Source organism: Acinonyx jubatus, chromosome B1 (genome assembly GCF_027475565.1).
Source record: "Acinonyx jubatus isolate Ajub_Pintada_27869175 chromosome B1, VMU_Ajub_asm_v1.0, whole genome shotgun sequence".
In the NCBI taxonomy this organism is placed as follows: domain Eukaryota; kingdom Metazoa; phylum Chordata; class Mammalia; order Carnivora; family Felidae; genus Acinonyx; species Acinonyx jubatus.
Window position 1 is genome coordinate 167,908,316 of NC_069382.1, and position 22,025 is coordinate 167,930,340.

General features: G+C 39.2%; 1 protein-coding gene and 1 long non-coding RNA gene across 9 annotated transcripts in view; one reads left to right on the forward strand and one right to left on the reverse strand.

Moving 5' to 3' along the window:
• NSUN7 (NOP2/Sun RNA methyltransferase family member 7) overlaps positions 1–16,624 on the reverse strand; it is a 54,570-nt gene extending 37,946 nt beyond the window's left edge. For 2 of the 6 annotated variants that reach the window (XR_008296346.1, XM_015086539.3), the window contains exons 1-4: positions 16,470–16,624; positions 15,585–15,989; positions 5,913–5,971; positions 5,177–5,307 (exon numbers count right to left, since the gene is read on the reverse strand). Coding sequence is in view for 5 of the 6 variants with exons in the window: in XM_015086539.3 (XP_014942025.1) it covers positions 5,177–5,307; positions 5,913–5,971; positions 15,585–15,897 (503 nt within the window). In the remaining variant the exon portion in view is untranslated. Of the gene's footprint in view, positions 1–5,176; positions 5,308–5,912; positions 5,972–15,584; positions 16,216–16,272; positions 16,411–16,442 lie in introns of those variants that run through there. The other 4 variants (XM_015086541.3, XM_027055902.2, XM_053217434.1 and 1 more) reach the window with 4 other exon arrangements.
• Positions 16,625–16,649: 25 nt separating this feature from the next.
• The window catches only part of LOC113602689 (uncharacterized), a 33,807-nt gene continuing 28,431 nt past the window's right edge, over positions 16,650–22,025 (forward strand). For all 3 annotated transcript variants that reach the window (XR_008296348.1, XR_008296347.1, XR_003424228.2), the window contains exons 1-2: positions 16,650–16,872; positions 18,314–18,401. This is a non-coding gene — a long non-coding RNA (uncharacterized LOC113602689). The remainder of the gene's footprint in view (positions 16,873–18,313; positions 18,402–22,025) is intronic.

A 22,025-nucleotide genomic window follows, 5' to 3' on the forward strand; every position in this document is an offset into this window, starting at 1 on the left:
TGAAAGAATTGGGGAAGACAAGAAAAGGGATATATCTGAGCAAATGTAATTTATCCCCTAAGTGCCTGATTGGTTTTAACATTCATAAATCATTCAATATAAATTACCTTACCACTTTAATAGAATAAAGAAGGAAAGACAAATGATCATCCAACCTTCCAAAATTCTGATCTCTGTTTTCCTAGTGAGACTACCGTTTTCCTCTTGGGATCCCCCTTCCTGTACTTCAGTTGGAAAGTACCTTGAGGCATAAAGCCAGGACTATTCTAATGCTTACCCCATTTGGTCTCATTTTCTCAGGGATCAAGTTTCTGTGCTGCTTCTCGTCTAATGCCCAAAATCTTTGCCTCGTATATTTTGTGCAGTTTTCTAGTTGTTTACAGTAAGTCTAACCCAAGATACTCTCTCATGACCAAATAATTTATATTTAAAAAAATATCACTCTACCTGCCATGGAGAACAGATTGCGGGAAGGAATGAGTTATAGGCAGGGAAATCAACGATGAAGCTAGTGTAGTAAGCTGGTGGCTTGGAAAATTGCAATGTAGTCGTGGAAAAGGAAAGAAGTAGATCATGAAGCATGTTTTCCAAATGGAGTTACAGCATTAGGTATGGTATGGGCACAGGGATGGGGAGGAAAGAAGAATCAAGGATGTGTCTAGGCAGATGTTGGCACCTGAATGTAATGTGGAAGATTTCAGGATGAGTAGTTTTGGGTGGTTTGGGAGGATAGACTACTAACTCTTTCCCCTGCTGCTGCCTCTCTAGTCTTTCACTGCTCATTCTCCAATTCTGCCTCACAGAAGTCCAACAAATTATTTGGCAGGAAGATTTTTGGGCTAGTGTGAGGGCATGGGAAATAAGAAAGGAAGAGGCTGTGGTATCTTTTTATTTAACCCGTGCACATAGTATTAAAAACATAATTGATTTTATACAAGGAAGGAGTTCATAAGGACTTTGCATATGTCAAAAATGATAATACGTGTCATCTTGGATTATATCTCCAAAGCCATGAATAAATGAAGGAAAAGATACAAGTTGGTCCATAGAATATAAAACACAAGGATCTCTGGTAGAGACAATAACAACAAAGATCAAGCAGAATTTTCATAAGAAAGAAATCATTCTTATTCAGTTTCTTGCTAAATAATTACTTCCTCTCTCACCTCCTAAAATTAGTTTTTATCCCCTCTGTAGAAACTTAGTAAGGTACATTTTAAGCTGACAATGATTCTACTTCCCTGGGGAAAACAGCACCCAGCCCTAAACCCCAGAAGATCTACAGAGGTTGAGCTACAGGTCAATGTCCTGTCTGAGTTCAGAATCCCACTCTATTGGCTACGGGGGATTGGCCCAAAGGAAGGCACCTGAACCACAAGGAGCCAATCAAATTCCTGGGTGAGCTAGAATTTAGAATTGGTGTATGGAGATGATAAAATAAGTTAGTCTACATGAAGATACTACAAGACAGCTGTAACATGTAAGCTCAGGAACTGGGGTGCAAGAGTAGGGCTTTTTCCATGTAGACTAGAGAAGCACAGAGGCAGATAGGAAGAGAAAAAGAGAATGAAGCAGATACAAAGAGAGAAGCAGAGATAAAAAGATTAAAAGGACTTCAAGCTGTATTACAAAGCTGTACTCATCAAGACAGTCTGCTACTGGCACAAAAACAGACACTCAGATCAACGGAACAGAATAGAAACCCAGAAATGGACCCACAAATGTATGGCCAACCAGTCTTTGACAAAGCAGGAAAGAATATCCAATGGAATAAAGACAGTCTCTTCAGCAAGTGGTGCTAGGAAAACTGGACAGCAACACGCAGAAAAATGAACCTGGACCACTTTCTTACACCATACACAAAAATAAACTCAAAATGGATGAAAGACCTAAAGGTAAGACAGGAAACCATCAAAATCCTCAAGGAGAAAGCAGGCAAAAACCTCTTTGATCTTGGCCGCAGCAACTTCTTACTCAACATGTCTCCAGAGGCAAGGGAAACAAAAGCAAAAATGAACTATTGGAACCTCATCAAGATAAAAAACTTCTGCACACAGAAGGAAACAATCAGCAAAACTAAAAGGCAACCGACAGAATGGGAGAAGATATTTGCAAATAACGTATCAGATAAAGGGTTAGTATCCAAAATCTATAAAGAACTTATCAAACTCCACACCCAAAAAAACAAATAATCCAGTGAAGAAATAAGCAAAAGACATGAATAGACATTTCTCCAATGAAGACATCCAGATGGCCAACCGACACATGAAAAAATGCTCAACATCACTCATCATCAGGGAAATACAAATCAAAACCACAAGGAGACACCACCTCACCCTGTCAGAATGGCTAACATTAACAACTCAGGCAAGGACAAATGTTGGCGAGGATGCGGAGAAAGAGGATCTCTTTTGCACTGCTGGTGGGAATACAAACTGGTGCAGCCACTCTGGAAAACAGTATGGAGGTTCCTCAAAAAACTAAAAACAGAACTACCCGACAACCCAGCAATTGCACTATTAGGTATTTATCCAAGGGATACAAGTATGCTGTTTCAAAGGGACACATGCACCCCCATGTTTATAGCATCACTATCAACAATAGCCAAAGTATGGACAGAGTCCAAATGTCCATCGATGGATGAATGGATAAAGAAGACGTGGTATATATATATTGTATACACACACACACACACACACACACACACACACACACACACACAATGGAGTATTACTCGGCAATCAAAAAGAATGAAATCTTTCCATTTGCAACTACCTGGATGGAACTAGAGGGTATTATGCTAAGCGAAATTAGAGAAAGACAAATATCATGTGACTTCACTCATATGTGGAATTTAAGAAACAAAACAGATGAACATAAAGGAAGGAAGACAAAAATAATATAAAAACAGGGAGGGGGACAAAACATAAGAGACTCTTAAATATGGAGAACAAACAGAGGGTTACTGGAGGGGTTGTGGAAGGGGGGATGGGCTAAAGGGGTAAGGGACATCAAGGAATCTACTCCTGAAATCATTGTTGCACTATATGCTAACTAACTTGGATGTAAATTAAAAAGTAACAATAATAAAAAGATTAAAAAGCAGAGATAAAGAAAGTCCTAATCTTTCCAATTCCTGATTTCATTCTCTTTCTGAGTCTTTGACTTATATGATACATCCCAGTATCTTTATCATTTTTGCTCAAACTAACTGAAGATGGCTTCTGTTACTTGAAAGCTGAGACTCTTGATTAAAACACTCTGGTGGTATCTTTATACATGTATACTGCTCTACTATTCTCTGCAATTCAATCACTATACATGCATTTCTCCTATAGCATATTATGAATTAAATATACTATGAATTGGTTAATTTGGTAAACCGATCAATTTGTGAGTAAGATTTGCATTATATAAGCCTTTATTGGTTTGTGTAAGGGGAAACACTATTGCACTGACAAGAATGTAACCGGTATGTGTCAAAGCAGGAGTAGCATGGTATGATGGGGAAAGGGAAAAGTCTGGGGAATCAGGAATCCTTAGACAGTAGGATCTTCTGGTTCCTCTGGCCTCCTGAACCACGGTCTTTGCTTGTCCTATTCATACCTGTCTTGCTAGCATTCAGCTAAAAGTCTGCAGCTTCTGAAAGCATAGTCTGGTCTTTCTTACTTGGTGAGAGCCCTATGGCTTTCCTGGCTGACCCAGGCTAAACTCAGCTCTCATTAGGTTCACCGAGACTAAGATGGGGCTTCCATCAATGTCTCCCGAGTCCTGCTAAGTCAAACAGAAACTGAGAGAAGCTCAGCAAACCTGAAACTTTGAGCCTGTCCCATGGCATATTGCCCCACCAATTTTTCTCTGATGTACTTGTACCCATCTTGGACACCTGTGGTTGGAGGCAGGTTACCCACTAGTGGGATAAGCAGTGAGGTGGTTACCCAAAAACCCACACAGTAAACAGGGGTGAGATCTTACTTATCTAACACAGAGGGCATGTACCTCTGAATGCTCTTGCTGTTTGCCGTCTTAAAATTTCTTATGGCTACATCTGACATGAGATATGACTGTGTCTTATCTTTAATCTTCCAGAGTACATCAACCAAACCTCACTATCCTAAGTGGAAGGAGTAGTAGCATATAAATGGTTAACACTTGGACTCTGGAATCCACCTTCCTGAATTTGAATCTGGCTACTCCCTTCTCCGATCTATAGCAATAGGTAGGTTCCTGTAACCTGTCTATGCCTCAGTTTTTCCATGTGTCAAAATACAGGTTGCTAACAGTATCCTCCTCATATGTTGTTATTAACAAGAGCTCCTTACAACAGTGATTGACACATATTAAGTGCTCAGTAAATGTAAGCTATTATTATTACACCGTTCTTAATCCTCTGGTCTCAGCCTTCAGTAATTTAAATGAAACTGCTTGGATTTCCCATAACAATATAAAATCAGATATCCTACTGATAACTGTTTCAGATTATTTACTAGGTAAAAATTTTCCTACAAGATTGTTGTTGTTCCTATATTCTGCTTTCCATTAAGGTTCAACAACACGATAACAAAAGCCCTAACCACAGTAGCACTTAACATTTATTGACCATCTACCATGTGTGTGGCTCTAAGCTAAGCATTTTGCATGCATTTGTTTAATTAATTTTCCGAACGACCTTTTTAGGTAGGTACTATTATTATCCCCATGGTAGGTTTCTGCCAATATTTAGGCTAAAAAGAAAACACATTTAAATTTAAAACATGTTTGTTTTTCTTAACTATGTTGAAGATTTTTTTTTTTTTAATTTGCCCAAGTAGTGGAATTTTCTCATTTGATACACGTTAGATTTTTTTTTAAAGAGCTGTAAACAAAGGTAAGTAAATAAATAATAAGTGTTTCAAATGAAGTTTAATTTATGTATGTGCTAAAACATTACTAGGAATTTTTCATGATTTTCCAAATACTTACAAGTTGGATCTTACAGTTCAAGCTTTCAAAAACAACTTGATTTTAAACAGAATGTTTAACCTGTTCAAGGCTGTTTGTAAAGGAACTCAAGACACATGAACTTTTATATATTTTCTCCATAAATTTCTGAAACTTATCTACACATTATACCGTATACCAATGAAAATACTAATAATTATTTCATAGAAAACATCCTTTGCACTTTTACAATTACCTGTTAAGAAGGTTCTCTACTTCTTGAACTTCTGCTATGGGTTCTTCATTATCAGAAAGGAAACGAGCTTGAAATTTTCTATCTTGAAAATCATACAGCATCACAATAATAAGACTGCTCAAATGATCTGGCTACCAGGGGGAAACACACATAAAGAAAAGTATACAAACAACATCTATAGTAATATTTTCCATTCCACTATGTTTTCATGAGAGGACAGAAATATGACTATTTTTACATAGCCTGGTTGTATTGGTAGAGAACTTGCAAATAGAAAAAAAAACAATAAAAAAATAAACCATTTTAAAGAGACAATATTTGGTATGTTCATCACAATGAAAGGACTACGATCAGTATTAGAAGTAGGAGAGAGTGGGGCGCCTGGGTGGCTCAGTCGGTTAAGCGTCCGACTTCAGCTCAGGTCACGATCTCACGGTCTGTGAGTTCGAGCCCCGCATCAGGCTCTGGGCTGATGGCTCAGAGCCTGGAGCCTGCTTCCGATTCTGTGTCTCCCTCTCTCTCTGCCCCTCCCCCATTCATGCTCTGTCTCTCTCTGTCTCAAAAATAAATAAACGTTAAAATATTTAAAAAAAAAAAAAGAAGTAGGAGAGAGTTCAGGATGTGTTCTGAAGGTCTCAGCAATAAGCAAACTAGTTGGATTTAAATCTAAAGGCTTTTTAATACTTTCTAAATAACAATCATGAGACAGCTGATTATATAAAAGTTGTTTACTTACTATTGTGGTACTTGGGAAGATACAACTGTCTATTAATATAGCTTCCAAAATATCTTGAACTGCAAGACAAGGAAAATGTCTGTTACTGAGAATACCAAAACTGAAAATGAAAACTTGGGAATCAAAATACACTTTAGGGGCACCTGGGTGGCTTGGTCGGTGAAGCATCTGACTCTTGATTTTGGTTCAGGTCATGATCTCACAGTTTGTGAGATCAAGCCCCATGTCTGACAGCACAGAGCCTGCTTGGGATTCTCTCTCTTCCTCTCTCTCCACCCCTCCCTCACTCACGTGCATGCACATGCACACAGGCACTCTCTCTCTCAAAATAAATAAACATTAAAAAAATACACTTTATACAGTGTCACCAACTACTTTTACTTTCATAATTAAAATATATCTCAATTCTTGACAAAGACCCAAATTATAATGACATGATGAATATTTGTCGTATTTATGAATCCAGGGCCATTAGGACCCAGGCTTCACATGATATCCTAGTCAAAGGAGCATTATCTGAATACCTAAAGTAGTAATAAAGAATTCCAACCTTTAATTTACATCTTTTGAGAAACATTTAAGAGGATCTATTTTAAATATTGCATCCTTTTTATATGTTGCTGGATTCAATTTGCTAAAATTTTATTTAGTTTTATTCTATGTTTATGTTTATGAGGGATATTGGTCTATCATTTCTTTTCTTATAATGTCCTTGTCAATGTCGGTACCAAGGTTATGTTGGCCTTGTAAAGCAGGTGGGAAGTGTTCCCTCTTCCTCTTTCAGAGAGTTTGTGTTAGATCGGTCTTATTTCTTACTGAAATATTTGGTAGGACTCACTAGGGAAGACACTGATGACATTTAATCTAAGACCCAAATGACAAAGAGTTAGCCATGGAAAGATCTGGGAGAAGAGACATTCAGGCCGAGAGATAACCACAAAGGTACTAAAGGGAAACAAGTAGACATATTGAAAAACCTCCACAGTGTGCATGAGTGTTCCTTTTGTTACGACTACTTAAAACTATATATGGACCATGTAACAATTTTTCTCTAAATTTTTAATGTTTATTTACTTTTGAGAAAGAGAGAGGCAGAGCGTGAGTAGGGGAGGGGCAGAGAGGGAGACACAGAATCCAAAGCAGGCCCCAGGCTCCAAGCTGTTAGCATAGAGCCCAACGCGGGCTCAAACTCACAAACCGTGAGTTCATGACCTGAACCAAAGTTGAACGCTCATCCGACTGAGCCACCCAGGTGCCCCATAAATGTTTTAATCAGTTGAGCAGAAAGCTAGGCTAGCTAGCTTCAATTTATTCAACGTTCGTGGAAAACCTACTATATAGGCACACTACACTTTTGAATTTCAGTTTTTATTTGGGGGATGGGAAAACTAAAAAAGAAGTGACTAATGGGAGCATAGACTCCAATTTTCACAGGAAATCCTTTGGGAGTTCTAATCCATATTTGAGCCACCAATTATGGCTGTATTATACAAGGCAATGTCCCCATTTCACTTATAAGGAAAATAAGGCTTCATTTGCACCCTAAAGTACTAGCAAACCAGTTCCTAACCACTTCAGAGATTCTCAGCACGGGTCCAAATTTTTGTCACAGAAAATCTGGTCATTGTAAGAATAAAGGAGTTCTGAGACTACAGACCTCAACAGGCTATAGAATTTTGAGCAATGGAGACGCTTAGCTCCTAAGAAATAGGAGAGGCAGAATGTAAAAAATAATGATGATTTTGCCAACATTGCATTTATCCTTTGGGGGGGTCTTGTCAAAACTGATAACATCGTTGGGCTGCCTTTGATATGGTGCAGAATGCATTACTTTTGTATATCGACAATTTACGTAACATTCTTGTATAGTGATATCAACATTAGTGGTAACTGTATATTTTAGATAGTGCTTTCTATGTGCTACACCTTGCTCTAAGTGCTCCATTTGGTATTCAATTAACTCTCATAACAACCCTATGAATTAGGTGTCATCATTATCCCTGTTTTATAGATTAAGAAATGAGACAAAGAATGGGTAAGTAGGATGTCACAGTCACACAGCAAGTAGCAAATCAGGGATTCAAACCCAGACAGTCTGGCACCAAAGTGCATGCTCATTACCAAAACATTAGCCTGCCTTTCTTCATCTTCCTCTTATAACAAACCAGAATGGCTATATAAAACATATTGTTAATGACTAATTTGAGTTACCAGGATTTACTTGAAGACTGTAAACCTTGCCTATCCTATCTAGTTCAGCACACTAACTTGAACTATTCCTTGTCCCCCACTAATTAAAGCCTATTCTCTTTAGTCTGTTGAAGAGAACTCTTAACCTCCATTCTTCATGTTTTCAATAAGGAAGGGCCTTCCCTAGGGAAAGATTTTCTGCCATGTGTCAGCAGGAAGTGCAATAGAAAGGTCTACACTTCTTCAGCTGTGTCATAGATTAGATGAGGAGTCTCTAACTCAATAGTAAAGGATTTGCAAGCCACTTGGCTAGAGATCTAAAACTATGTCCCCAAACATCTATATTTTTTCCTCTCTCAGTGGGACCAAATTCAAGTGTAAAGGAGGAGTGCTATTTATTAGGCCCCCAAAATCCACAGAGCCCATCTTGTCATTCTTCCCATTCTGGAAGAAAGGTGTAAGATGTCCCTTCTTTTGACTCTCCTCTAGGTTCTTCCTCTCTATTTTTATTATGTTTTCATAGAGTTTCCTTCATGTGAGGGGCCTCTAGAATCTTCACTTCAAGCATGTCAAGGCCTTGGGGCCCCTGGGTGGCTCAGTCAGTTAAGTGTCAGACTCTTGATTTCAGCTCAGGTCATGATCTCACGGTTTGTGAGTTTGAGCCCCGCGTTGGGCTCTGTGCTGACAGCTTGCAGCCTGGGGCCTGCTCTCTCTCTCTCTCTCTCTCTGCCTCTCCCCTGTTCATGCTCTGTCTCTCTAAAAATAAAAAAAAAAATAAAAGACTATCAAGGCCCTCCTATAATTATACAATATAGATAGATGCTGTTTATGTGTGTGTAGAATGAGGGAAACAATAAAATTATTTAAATCTTTTTTTGGCAAAACTGGTAAGACTAGCCACTAACATTTTGGAAGAATATTTCAGAGAAGTAAAAGCCAGGGAAAGGAAGCTGGCATCACCAAATACAAAATCATTATGTAATGAAAATAAAATATATATGGAAGACTCACAGCTAATATCAACCTCAATGGGGAAAAACTGAGAGCCTTCCCTCTATGGTCAGGAACAAGACAGGGATGTCCACCCTCACCGTTGTTATTTAACACAGTACTAGAAGTCCTACCCTCAGCAATCAGAGAACAAAAAGAAATAAAAGGCATCCAAATTGGCAAGGAAGTAGTCAAACTTTCACTATTTGGAGATGACATGATATTCTATGTAGAAAACCCAAAAGACTCCACCAAAATATTTCTAGAACTTATACGTGAATTCAGCAAAGTTGCAGGATATAAAATCAATGTACAGAAATCTGTTGCATTTCTATACGCCAATAATGAAGCAGCAGAAAGAGAAATCAATGAATTGATCCCATTCATAACTGCATCAGAAACCATAAGATACCTAGGAATAAACCTAACCAAAGAGGTAAAAGATCTGTACTTTGTACACTATATAGAATATTTATGAAAGAAATTGAGGGGCGCCTGGGTGGCGCAGTCGGTTAAGCGTCCGACTTCAGCCAGGTCACGATCTCGCGGTCCGTGAGTTCGAGCCCCGCGTCGGGCTCTGGGCTGATGGCTCAGAGCCTGGAGCCTGTTTCCGATTCTGTGTCTCCCTCTCTCTCTGCCCCTCCCCCGTTCATGCTCTGTCTCTCTCTGTCCCAAAAATAAATAAACGTTGAAAAAAAAATTAAAAAAAAAAAAAGAAATTGAAAATGACACAAAGAAATGGAAAAACATTCCATGCCCATGGATTGGAAGAACAAATATTGTTGAAAAGCCTGTAACTACCCAAAGCAATCTACACATTTAATGCAATCCCTATCAAAATAGCACCAGCAGTTTTCACAGAGCTAGAACAAAAAAATCCTAAAATTTGTTGGGAACCCCAAAAGACCCTGAATAGCAAAGCAATCTGAAAAAGCAAAGCAAAGCTGGAGGCAGCACAATTCTAGACTTCAAGCTATATGACCAAGTCATAAGACAGTAGTCATTAAAACAGTATGGTACTGGCACAAAAACAGGTACATAGATCAATGGAACAGAATAGAAAACCCAGAAATGGACTCACAACTATATGGTCAATTAATCTTTGACAAAGCAGGAAAGAATATCCAATGGAAAAAAATCTCTTCAGTAAATGGCGTTGGGAAAACTGGACAGCAACATGCAAAAGAAACCAGGCCACTTTCTCTACCATACACAAAAATAAATTCAAAATGGATCAAACACCTAAATGTGAGACATGAAACCATCAAAATCCTAGAGAATACAGGCAATAACCTCATTGACCTCAGCCTTAGTAGCTTCTTATTAGATATATCACTGGAAGCAAGGGAAACAAAAGGAAAAACAAACTTTGGTACTTCATCAAGATAAAAAAGCTTCTGCACAGCAAAGGAAACAATCAACAAAACTAAAAGGCAGCCTATGGAATGGGAGAAGATATTGACAAATGACATATCTGATAAAGGATTAGTACCCAAAATCTATAAAGAATTTATCAAGCTCAACACCTCAAAAATAAATACGCCAGTTAAGAAATGGGCAGAAGATATGAATAGACATTTTTTCCAAGGAAGACATCCAGATGGCTACCAGACACACGAAAAGATGTTTGACATCACTCAACATCAGGGAATTACAAATCAAAGCCATGATGAGATACCACCTCACACCTGTCAAAATGGCTAAAATTAACAACACAGGAAACAACAGATGTTGGCAAGGATGTGGACAAAGGGGAACCCTCCTGCACTGCTGGTGCTAATGCAAACTGGTGCAGCTACTCTGGAGAACAGTATGGAGGTTCCTTAGAAAGTTAAAAATAGAGCTACCCTAGGATCCAGCAATTGTACTACTAGGTATTTACCCAAAGAATATAAGAATACAGATTTTAAGGGGTACATGTACCCTCATGTTTATAGCAGCATTATCAAAATAGCCAAACTATGGAAAGAATCCAAATGTCCATTGACTGATGAATGGATAAAGAAGAAGTGATGTATATATATTTGTGTGTGTGTGTATACATATATATATATATTTGTATATGCAAATAGATGTGTATATGCATATACATGTGTATATATGTATACGCAATGGAATATTATTCAGCCATAAAAAAGAATTAAATCTTGCCATTTGCAATGACATGAATGGAGCTACAGGGTATTATGCTAAGCAAAATATAAGTCAGTCAGAGAAAGACAAATACCACATGATTTCACTCATATGTGAAATTTAAGAAACAAAACAGATGAACATAGAAAACAAAAAAAAGGAGAGAGAAGCAAACCATAAAACAGCTTCTTAACTATAGAGAACAAACTGAGGGTTGCTGGAGGGAAGGTGGGTGAAGGGATGGGCTAAATGGGTTATGGGTATTAAGGTGGGCACTTGTGATGAGCACTAGGTGTTATATGTAAGTGATGAATCACTAAATTCTATACCTGAAACCAACTGTACCATATATGTTAACTAGTTAGAATTTAAATAAAAATTGAAAAGAAAACAACAACAACATGGAACCATAAAAAACTAGGATTAGGGATGGGGTATCTTGTTCTACCACCCTTTCCAATCAGATAAAATACTTCCTCTTTTTAACCTTCTTCCTGCTTGGTTCCTTAGTATATCATTTAATCTCTTCTTGAGTTTCCCTCAATTTTTTTCATTTGCAAAATGAGAATCTTGTGTCTCAAAGAACTGGTGTAGCAAATGATATTTTGTTTTGTCAATTACAAAGAGCTATGTAAATATAAGGTATTATTATTATTTTCATTCAAGAAAATTGCATTTACCTCTTACATGACAACCAGAACTTAAGAGGTTATTGATCTAGATTCTTTTTCTAATGAATCACTATACAATCAAGAATTAACTCAGCACGGGGCACCTGGGTGGCTCAGTTGCTTAATCTTGATTTCAGCTTAGGTCAGGATCTCATGAGATCTAGCCCTCATCAGGCTCTGAGCTGTCAGCAGGGAGCCTGCTTGGGATTCGCTCTCCCTCCCTCTCTGCCCCTTCCCTAGTCATGCTCATTCTCTCTCCCTCTCTCTCTCAGAATAAATAAATAAACTTTAAAAAAATCAACTAAGCAGGCCTGGATGGCCAAACCCTGAACACTCCAAAGAAAGGTTTGGCACTCTGGGGAGATAACTTCTATAAACCTTTGGAATAACTTGCCTGATGACAGTGTCTGTGTTTACACCGGGTGTTGGTGGGCAACATGGTGTCAGCTTGACCTCTGGAAGAGCTAGAGACCGAGGAAGGTCAGCCACAAGGTCTCTCTTTGTCTATGTGACTGACACCAATAAAAACCCTGGACAGCAAGGCTTGGGTGAGCTTTCCTATACTTCAGTACTACATTCACATACTACAATACTTCATTCCTGTTGTCCTACCATTGCTAAGAGAATTAAGCATTGTCCACAGACTCCACTGGGAAAGAACGGTAGAAAACTTGCACCAGGTCTCTCCTGGACTCTGTCCAATGCACTTTTTTCTGGTGTTGACTTTAAGTAACCTTTCACTATAATAAACTATAACTATGAGCATAACGGATGTGATAAGTTCTGTAAGTCCTTCCAGTGAATCACCGACCCTGATGGTGGTCTTGCATACCCCACCTACAATTACTAATTACCAAAGTCATAATAAAACCATACATTAAGCATTTACTAGGTTTTTCACTAACAGGTTAGAAGATTCTGAAATGGCCAGGCTAATGCCACAGTTAGTTCCTGAGACTGAAAGTTCACCAACTACTATATATACTTAGGTTGGAGAGCAAATTAAGCCAGGAATAATACCAACAATTTCAGGGACATCTTTTTCTTCAAGTTTTCTGTTTTCTTTATTTGTGGTTCATTAGTTTATTTCTTAAGAAATCATTTTCCAGAGTTTCTTTTCTTTTTTTTTTAATATTTAGAATTCTTGAAACATCCAGAGATTCTTTGAAAAAACAAATTAGCTGCTAGTACTCTATTTCTTTGATAGAAATAAAACTTAAAAGGAATCGGCTACTCTTCATTACCTTCTTTAACAGAAAATTGACTTTGGGGCTATTTAGTAAAGCAGGAATCGTGGTTGTCTTCACCTCAAAAAAACATACTGAGCCCTTTAAACCTTCAAAAGGTTAATCAGATATAAATACATTCTCTCCTTTGAAAGAGCTTATACACAAAGGACATCAACAAAAGAGTAAACAATAAAACCGAAATACTGAAAACACAGCCAAAGGAGTATACTTAACATTTATATAATGAAGGAATTTTCTGTCATTTTTCCTTCTCCTTATACTTCTACACACACACACACACACACACACACACACACACACACCACCTATTCACAACTTCACCAATAAAAGGGATCGTTACCCAAGCTCTCTTTAGTTTATACATTAACATTTTTAGCTTTACTGCTCCTATAAAAAAACTGCAGGGAAGAAATCCTGAGTTTTCTTTTCTGAACCTATAAGGTACAAGCCAAATATGAGTTTATAAGATATCATGTGAAAGTACTGGTAGAACACTGATTATACAGAAGCTACCAGGGAAATGCACAGAGCCCCCACTGTCTTAAAGCAAACTATCAGGCTCTTAATTATCTTGGAAATCTAATACATTTAGAAATTCTGGTTTGATTTTATTTGAACATTCAGAAATTATTCAGATAATAATTTAAGCAATATATTATTATTTTAAGAAGAAAAAAATATTTGTACCAAGTAAACAACCAAAGCCAGCTTAGATTAGAATTAGAATTAAAAAAAACAAACATTTCGAGCAAAGGCAGGTTTGTAAAGGTCTATGACAATACTTTATCTTAATGGGATTTTTCTGGGTCATTAAAAAACATAAAATAGTCACAAAGCCCTTTCATAAAACAGAAATAAAGACTGAGAGGAAGAAAAAGAGAATCAAGTATACATATCACTATAGCATGACCATCTAGTCAATGCATTAATTGTATACAAAATAATTTCAGGTTTTTAGTATTGATTCCTAAATCTAAGACGCAATATTCCATTAGGAAAACAAATTGTCTATAATAGAATTTTGGCATTAACATTAAATACCAACTAATTAACATAGATGCCCAGTCTGCCTTTCGTTGTTACAAGGAGAAAATGTAAAAATGTTCATTTGGCTCATTATCTAAAGTGCAACATTTTGGTCTCTAAAACTACATTTTTTCAAAGCAGATAGAAGGAATGGATGAAATAATGTGAAAGATTACCCTGGAAAAGAAAAAATGGTTAAAACATTTAAAAAGAAAAAAATCCACAAGCAGGAGAAAACAAAGAAATGGAAATTAAAGAGATGCCTTTTGACATCAAATTTTTCTCTATGTTGACAAATTTCTGGCTTCAGAGTTGAGCTGCCTTGTATCTGCAGACTACCAAAAATATATATTCATGTCTAAGTAATGAACAGGGCATTTTAGTTCAACTAAACAACTGGTAAGTGCCTATGTGCAAGAATGTGGAAGGCCCAGTAAGTACTAAGCAAATGCATGCAAATTAGTGTTGCCCTTTCAAGGTGTCTCTTTAGGAAGCCATATGCTTATCATTTCAGCCATGCTGTTAATACTCCAAATATTTCTGGAACTTCTTTTTGGAACTACATTCACTCATTTTACAAACCAGTATAAACATTATAGTTTAAAGGAGACAGGCGAGCAATTGATAATGTGGTGTCTGAATCAGAAGATTCTAAACTTATTTTAAAGCTTATTGCTAGTACAAAAACAAAGATCTCCAGACCCTGCCACTGTTTGCTTTCACAGTAACAGTATTTGGTTCTGTCCTAGAGTCAGCTCCACACACAGAAGTGGATAGTTAACCACCACTGAGCGAATCTGAAACACTGCATCTCAAACCCTGGAGGCAAATTAGAACAGGGAATTCTACAGAAGTTTGGAGGAATAAATGTATAAGCTCTCAAAATTTAGGCTATTGGCTATGAATGGGATCATCTTAATCCGGGTTGATTTGATTTTGATATTCATTTTTAATATATTGTAGCTTGGCTTCTTACTCCATCTCTGTTCCTCTCTTACTGGTTTTTATAATTGTGAAAGTTCATACACTAATATACAAGAGGTAAACATAGAAAATGCCAAGAAATAACCCAAGGTGGTGGTGGGGGGTAACTGTACTTGGATCCTTCAGTGGACTCTTATTCTTCCTGTTAATGGAATTGTTTCCTTGTTCAATTTAATGACTGTGCATTACATCCATCTAAGGACGGGCACCCTCCTAGGCACAGGGAATCTGCAGTGAAAAACAGTTCTGGCCTGAAAGAGCTTGTTTTACTGGAACTCTCCAAATTCCTTGACATGCATCTGACCAAAGTTACACAAATATGTGAAAACAAAATATGGTGTGCACCAGAGGGCGGGAAGGGGACTGCGCTCCACAAATTCTCTCATTATTTTATTTTAGTGACGATCGTTGAGACTGGTACTACTCACACTTCAGAGCACTGAAAGCCAGCTCATAGGACGAACGCTGAAAGGATTCATCCTCAGACTCCGGCAAGGACCGCAGGGGTTCATTCCCATACTTTATTAAGACTTTCTCTGGCGACTTTTCGAATCGAATACCCTGAAAAATATTTGCTGCCATAATGTAAACGGAGTCCGGATAGCCAGTTTTTTCGGGTAAACCAGTTGAGTTTTTTTCGCCGGTTGATGTGTCACCTGACAGCACCAGGGAAGCGAGCTGGGAGATCTCCTCCGTATTTTTTTCGTTCGAAAACTCCAGTTCACTCGTAGCACGAAGCATGTTTGCCCCCTGACTGTGGTCGGTAACTCAAGATCGAATTACAACTCAGATGTTCCAGGAAATGGTTTTTCCCTGTACCTTAAGTATCGTCTCTGTGAAAATAAAAGGTTATCTCGGTAAATCACTATTCCTGCGGGACCCACTTGGTGGCCCATTTCGTTGTGGCCTGAAAGACTAAGAGGTGGCATCTACTGGCGGATCCGAGCGTCCCATGCTTGGGGCCGTACAAGACATAACCAAACGTCCCCAACACTCAGAGAGAGGGGAGGTGGGAAAGGTGTTTCGGGAATCCTCTCCCAAGCGACTTTTCCCTAGGCCCCTTTGGGGGTAGCGCTCCCCACGAGCCGCGTCTGCGGCCCCACGGGCGCCCCCTACCCAGGAGGGCGGATGTTTCCCGGGGCTTCGGGGACGGAGACGCGGCAGCCGTTGCACTTGGGGCACCGAAGGCCGGTGTCTGAACAGAGCCCTCGGGAGCCCGGGACGGCCGGGCGCCGGCGGCGGCCCGGGAAGGCAGTTTTGGCTTAAATGCAGCCTCTCCCACCAACCGTGTTCGGGGTGTGGGGGGCCCCGACCTCCGGCGCTCGCTTCGCTCCAGTTCCCGAAAGCAGAGCGCGCCTTCTGGCCTCCCCAGGTCACGCTCAGTGGCCCTTCGCGGACGCGGCGGCGGAGCTGGGTGGAGCGCGGCGCGAGTGGACCCACGGCTCAGGCCGGGCAAGGGTCGGCCTCTCCCACCTCTCGCGGTCGGCCGGCCGGCCGGCCGCGACCCCGTCTCCGTGGCAACCGGGAGCGTGGCCTGACGCCGCCGAGGGCCGTTCCCGCGGGACTTGGCTGGGTCCGCCTCTCACCGGCCAGTTGCTCTTCCTCCAGAGTTCCGCGACGCCAGCCCCAGACCCCTTGCACAGTTGGATCGCTTCGTCCCGAGGGTCCTCGACTTCCCCAAAACCACAAGTGGCCCCCTCTTCCCGACACTTCCAGGTCGGTCTTCTTTAAAGCAAGAATTCTGTGTCGCTGACAGCACCCGCCTTGGCGCGTTGGGCAGAGGCGCAGGAAATGTTAAAACAGATGAGTGTAGAGCTACTGAAGAAAAGGGGGGAAAAGATGAGCCTACTTTATTTTCATACTTTTTAGAACAATGGATATCACATTAGACGGAGTCTTCCAGGGCAAGTTGGGTAAAGGTATTTGCCAACTTAAAACCACATCCCTCCTTTCCAGGAGTTGCTTGCAAAGAAAGACTTTGCTGAAGTGGACCTACAAACGATCAAATTTGTCCCACCCTCCAAATTCTAGCACGGAACTGGGAACAAATATAAGCCTCCCCAGAGGGTTTTAATATGGTTACTTTAATTTTTGAGTCCACCTGGTGAGCTCCTACTCAATCTTTGAAACTCAGTGCAAGCATTGCCTCTATAAATCCTTCCTGATTGTATTAGGATATGAATTTAACCACTGTGATAGAGACCCAAACTAACCATTGGCCTCAACGGAACCAGTTTATTTCTCACATAAAGTCCTGTTGGCACAGCGGCTGTCCTCCACAAAGTTGTCAGGGCCCACACTCCTATTTTAGGCTCCATGGAAGGGCTTTGCTCTTCTCAACTTAGTCCAGTGTGGCTTACCACCCTGGCATACCATAGCAGTGGTTGGGGGAACTAAGAGGAAAGGGAGGGCATGCCCATTCCTTTCAAGGACATAACCTGAAAAGTACACACATCACTTTTGCTCACATTCCATTGGCCAGAACTTAGTCACATGGTATACCCAGCAGCAAAGGGGGTTTGCATTTGTGTCCAACTAGAAATCAAGGGAACCGTTGCTATGGAAGAAGAATGGATACTGGGGAACAATTAGCAGTCTTTGCTATAAGCCTCTATCTCTGACCCCTTCATCCGCTAGTCGTCTCATTTCCATTATTCCCAGAATGTCAAGTAACAAATATATATTAAGTCATTACCATGTATCTGGCATTATGTTTGGCCCTGGAAGTAAAAATGAATGTGTGGAAATGATCAGGGACCTTAACCCTCAAGAAATTAATGAATAGATATACTTGTACTTGAGCACCCTTCAATTTTTATTATAAATATTTGTGAACATACTGTATTCCCCCTCCTTCTGTCATCTCGCTACCACATAGCCCATAAAACTCACACTCTTAAATAGCTTTATTGTCTCTTTATTTTTATTATATGTAATATCATTTTATGCCCAGATACTAGCAAAATATCACTGTCTTTCACATGCACAGAAGATTACAAATACGAAGATGCCTTAGGGGTCATGATACATTTTACCATGCATCACACAGTACACAGTAAAATTTGCTGAAAATGTGAGACGATAGCTAGCTATAAACTTTGAAATATTATTGTCTTTTAAAATATAATTTCAGGAACTTCTTATTTTTCCATGATAGGTCAGTGTAAGTGACAGTTCTCTGTACTGAAAACAAGATTTAATGAGAGTCTCCATCCCCAAAGTAAAGCTTAAGCCAACAGTTGTGGGTGAGTGAATTCATGGTTACTATTTAATCATGTGTATAATCCTTCTTACCTCTCACATATGGTTAATGGTCTCATTGTGGACTTAAATCTCAGAGAGGACAGTACAAAAGTCACCATAGAGATAGGTGTGTGGATCAACTGCTGTGAAAACAAGGCAGTAAAAAATGTGGTCTTTGTTTAAGTTGCTCTCTGTAATATGATCAGAACATCAAATCAGAGATGGTGTAGAAAATTAAAAGTTAGTTACCTGGAGCTTTCTACTAAAAGAACTTAAAGGACTGATTTTCTTTCCCCAGGGGGTAGAGTATTTGAAATATTTGTAAATTAACATTCCTTGCTAGTAGCTGGTAGCTAGCAGCCAGTGCATATTAGCCAAGTAGGTATTCAAGTAGGTATTCAAAATACATTTTCTCACTTGCTTCAAGTTAATATGGACATATAAACTGTGCTCATTTCCATTGAAGCTTACTACAGAAATGAAATTGTGTTTTTAAACATCAGAACTCAATTTATAATTATTGCCATTTAGAAATAATGGTTGACTTTTTTTTTTTTTTTTTTTTGGCAACAATGCTTTTCATTATTCTTTTATAAAGTTACCTAGTGTTCCATTGTGGACCTAAGCCATATCCAACTGGGAACTTTGGGGTATTAGGGCAGGCATCAGGAGCCCTATTTGTCTGAGGATCCCCAAGACCCCCTGGGTAAGCTACATCTGGAGACTGATGGTCAGGTACTGAAATATCCCATCCCAGAGAAGAAGAGAATGGTAGATGCCAAGAAGGCAGGAAACTCACTCTGATGTGGGTGAACATCATCCTCTGATGCTGGGTGAGGCTTGGTGTGAAGGAATACTTTGCATATCATAGAGGGTAGCATTACTCAAGTGTCCTCTTCCCCGATCCTTGTGGAAATTTGTCCCAAACAACTTGAAAAGGAAGTGGTAAGATGATAGTGTAAAGATGCCTTTGGAAAAATCAAAATATGATTGCACAAGCCCATCAAAGATTAACCAAAAGAGCCATAACCACTTGCAGAGGAGGGAAAAAAGTCTTTCTTAATTTGGAAGCAGCAGACAACTAGGATGGAGCAGAGTCCTGAAGGGTGAGGCAAGTGGAGAGGAATAAAAGTCCAGACCCTAGCAGTTCAGAGACAGAACCATTAGAAACAACATTCTGAAATTTAGAAGCCAAATATGACATAGCACTAAGGAAGAGTTTGAGTTACCTGGAATGCAATGGGGAATGGAGGTTCAGGAGGCTTATCATCCCAGCCCTTGACTGTCTTTTGTGGCCCAGGAGAAAGGAAGGTTATGATAGACAACTGTTATAATAGATTGCACCAACACAGTATTTTCCCAGAGCTGGTCATTCAAGCACCACCTTAGTGGATTATTTTTCCATATCCATATACTACCATTTATACAATTTACTCAATATTTTACTTTATTTTATTTTATTTTATTTTATTATTTTTTTTAGAGAGAGAGAATGCATAAGAAGGGGAGAGGAGCAGAGGGAGAGAGAGAGAATCTTAAGCAGGCTCTATGCTCAGTGTGGAGCCCGATGCAGAGCTCGATCCCATTACTCTGGGATCATGACCTGAGCTGAAATCAAGAGTCAGACGCTCAACCAACTGAGCCACCCAGGCGCCCCTACTCAATATTTTCTTTTAAATCAGGATCACAGTTTTACTTCAATAGAAAATTATAAATGGAAAATCAGTATCATTGCCATAAATGAAAATCATCAAACAAAAATAAAATAATACTATTAAATTCTAGTTAGAAGCTGGGTATCAAGGCTCAAGGCTTAAGGTTGACTGCTCTCGGGGCACCTGGGTGGCTCAGTTGGTTGGGCTCCTGAGTTCAGCTCAGGTCATGATCTCACAGTGAGTTTGAGCCCTGTGTAGGGTTCTGTGCTGACAGCTTGGAGCCTGGAGCCTGGAGCTTGCTTCAGATTCTGTCTCCCTCTCTCTCTGCCTCTCCATGGCTCACACTGTGTCTCTCTCTCAAAAATAAAATAAAAACATAAAAGAAAATTTTAAAAAAAAAGGTTGAATTCCCTCAGTTAAAAAGGAAAATGGGCAATGGTAGAGAGGTGTTAAACACCAATACAAAAATGAGACTTTCTCCTCATCAGAAGGATCAAAAGAGCCTTGGATAAAGCAGCTTTCTCAGTGTGTATTTGTTATTCAATACTAATTCAGCATATCACTTCAAATCCTCTTCCATACATTTTTATTTAGTTTTTAAAGTTTATTTATTTATTTTGAGAGACAGAGAGAGAGCTGGAGGTACAGAGAAAGAGGGAGAGAGAGAGAATGCCAAACAGGCTCTGCGTTGTTAGTGCAGAGCCTGACGTGGGGCTGTAACTCACTAACTACGAGATCACGACCTGAGCTGAAACCAAGAGTCAGACACTCAACCAACTGAGACACCCAGGTGCCCCATCTTCCATACCTTTAATGGTGCTGCCTCTGCACTTGTGGAAACACTGTGTTAAGAGATTTGAATTCAAGAGTTAGATAGTTGGGAATGCAAACTGGTGCAGCCACTCTGGAACATAGTATGGAGGTTCCTCAAAAAATTAAAAATAAAACTACCCTATGACCCAGCAATTGCACTATTAGGTATTTTTCCAAGGGATACAGGTGTGCAGTTTCGAAGGGGCACATTCACCCCAATGTTTATAGCAGCACTATTAACAATAACCAAAGTATGGAAAGAGCCCAAATGTCCATCAATGGATGAATGGATAAAGAAGATGTGGTATATATATATATACACACATACACACACACACACACATATATATATATACATATATATATATATATATATATATATATATATATATATATATATAATGGAGTATTACTCAGCAATCAAAAAGAATGAAATCTTGCCATTTGCAACTATGTGGATGGAACTAGAGGGTATTATGCTAAGCGAAATAAGTCAGAGACAAATATCATATGACTTCACTCATATGAAGACTTTAAGATACAAAACAGATGAACATAAGGGAAGGGAAGCAAAAATCATATAAAAGCAGAGAGGGGTACAAAACATAAGGGATTCTTAAATATGGAAAACAGGATTGCTGGAGGGGGTGTGGGAGGGGGGATGAGCTAAATGGGTAAGGGGCATCAAGGAATCTACTCCTGAAATCATTGTTGCACTATATGCTAACTAACTTGGATGTAAACTAAAAAATGAATAAATTATTTAGATAAATAAATAAATAAACATGAAAAAAAAAGAGAGAAACAATGCTTCCTCTGAAACAAGAGGGAGAAAATATAAGGAATTCAAAACTGGCAAAAAAGACATTAGAGGGATCTTGTCACAGATGAACTCAGTTTACTTACATGGCACAGTGGTAGTGGGAACTTTGAAACTAGATAGAATCAGAAGACCCGTTTTTTAGTCCTAATGTTGTCATTAGTCGCATAATGCAAGCAAGTCTCTTTGTTTTTTTGTATTTGTTTCTTGATATGTTGAAGTCTATGATTTATTTACTAAGAAAAAAGTAAGTGGAGAAGGATTTGAAGAGACTGAGAAAGTCAATAGGGGAAAGATATTTAAATATCTATTTTAATATTTATTTACCCATGTCTATT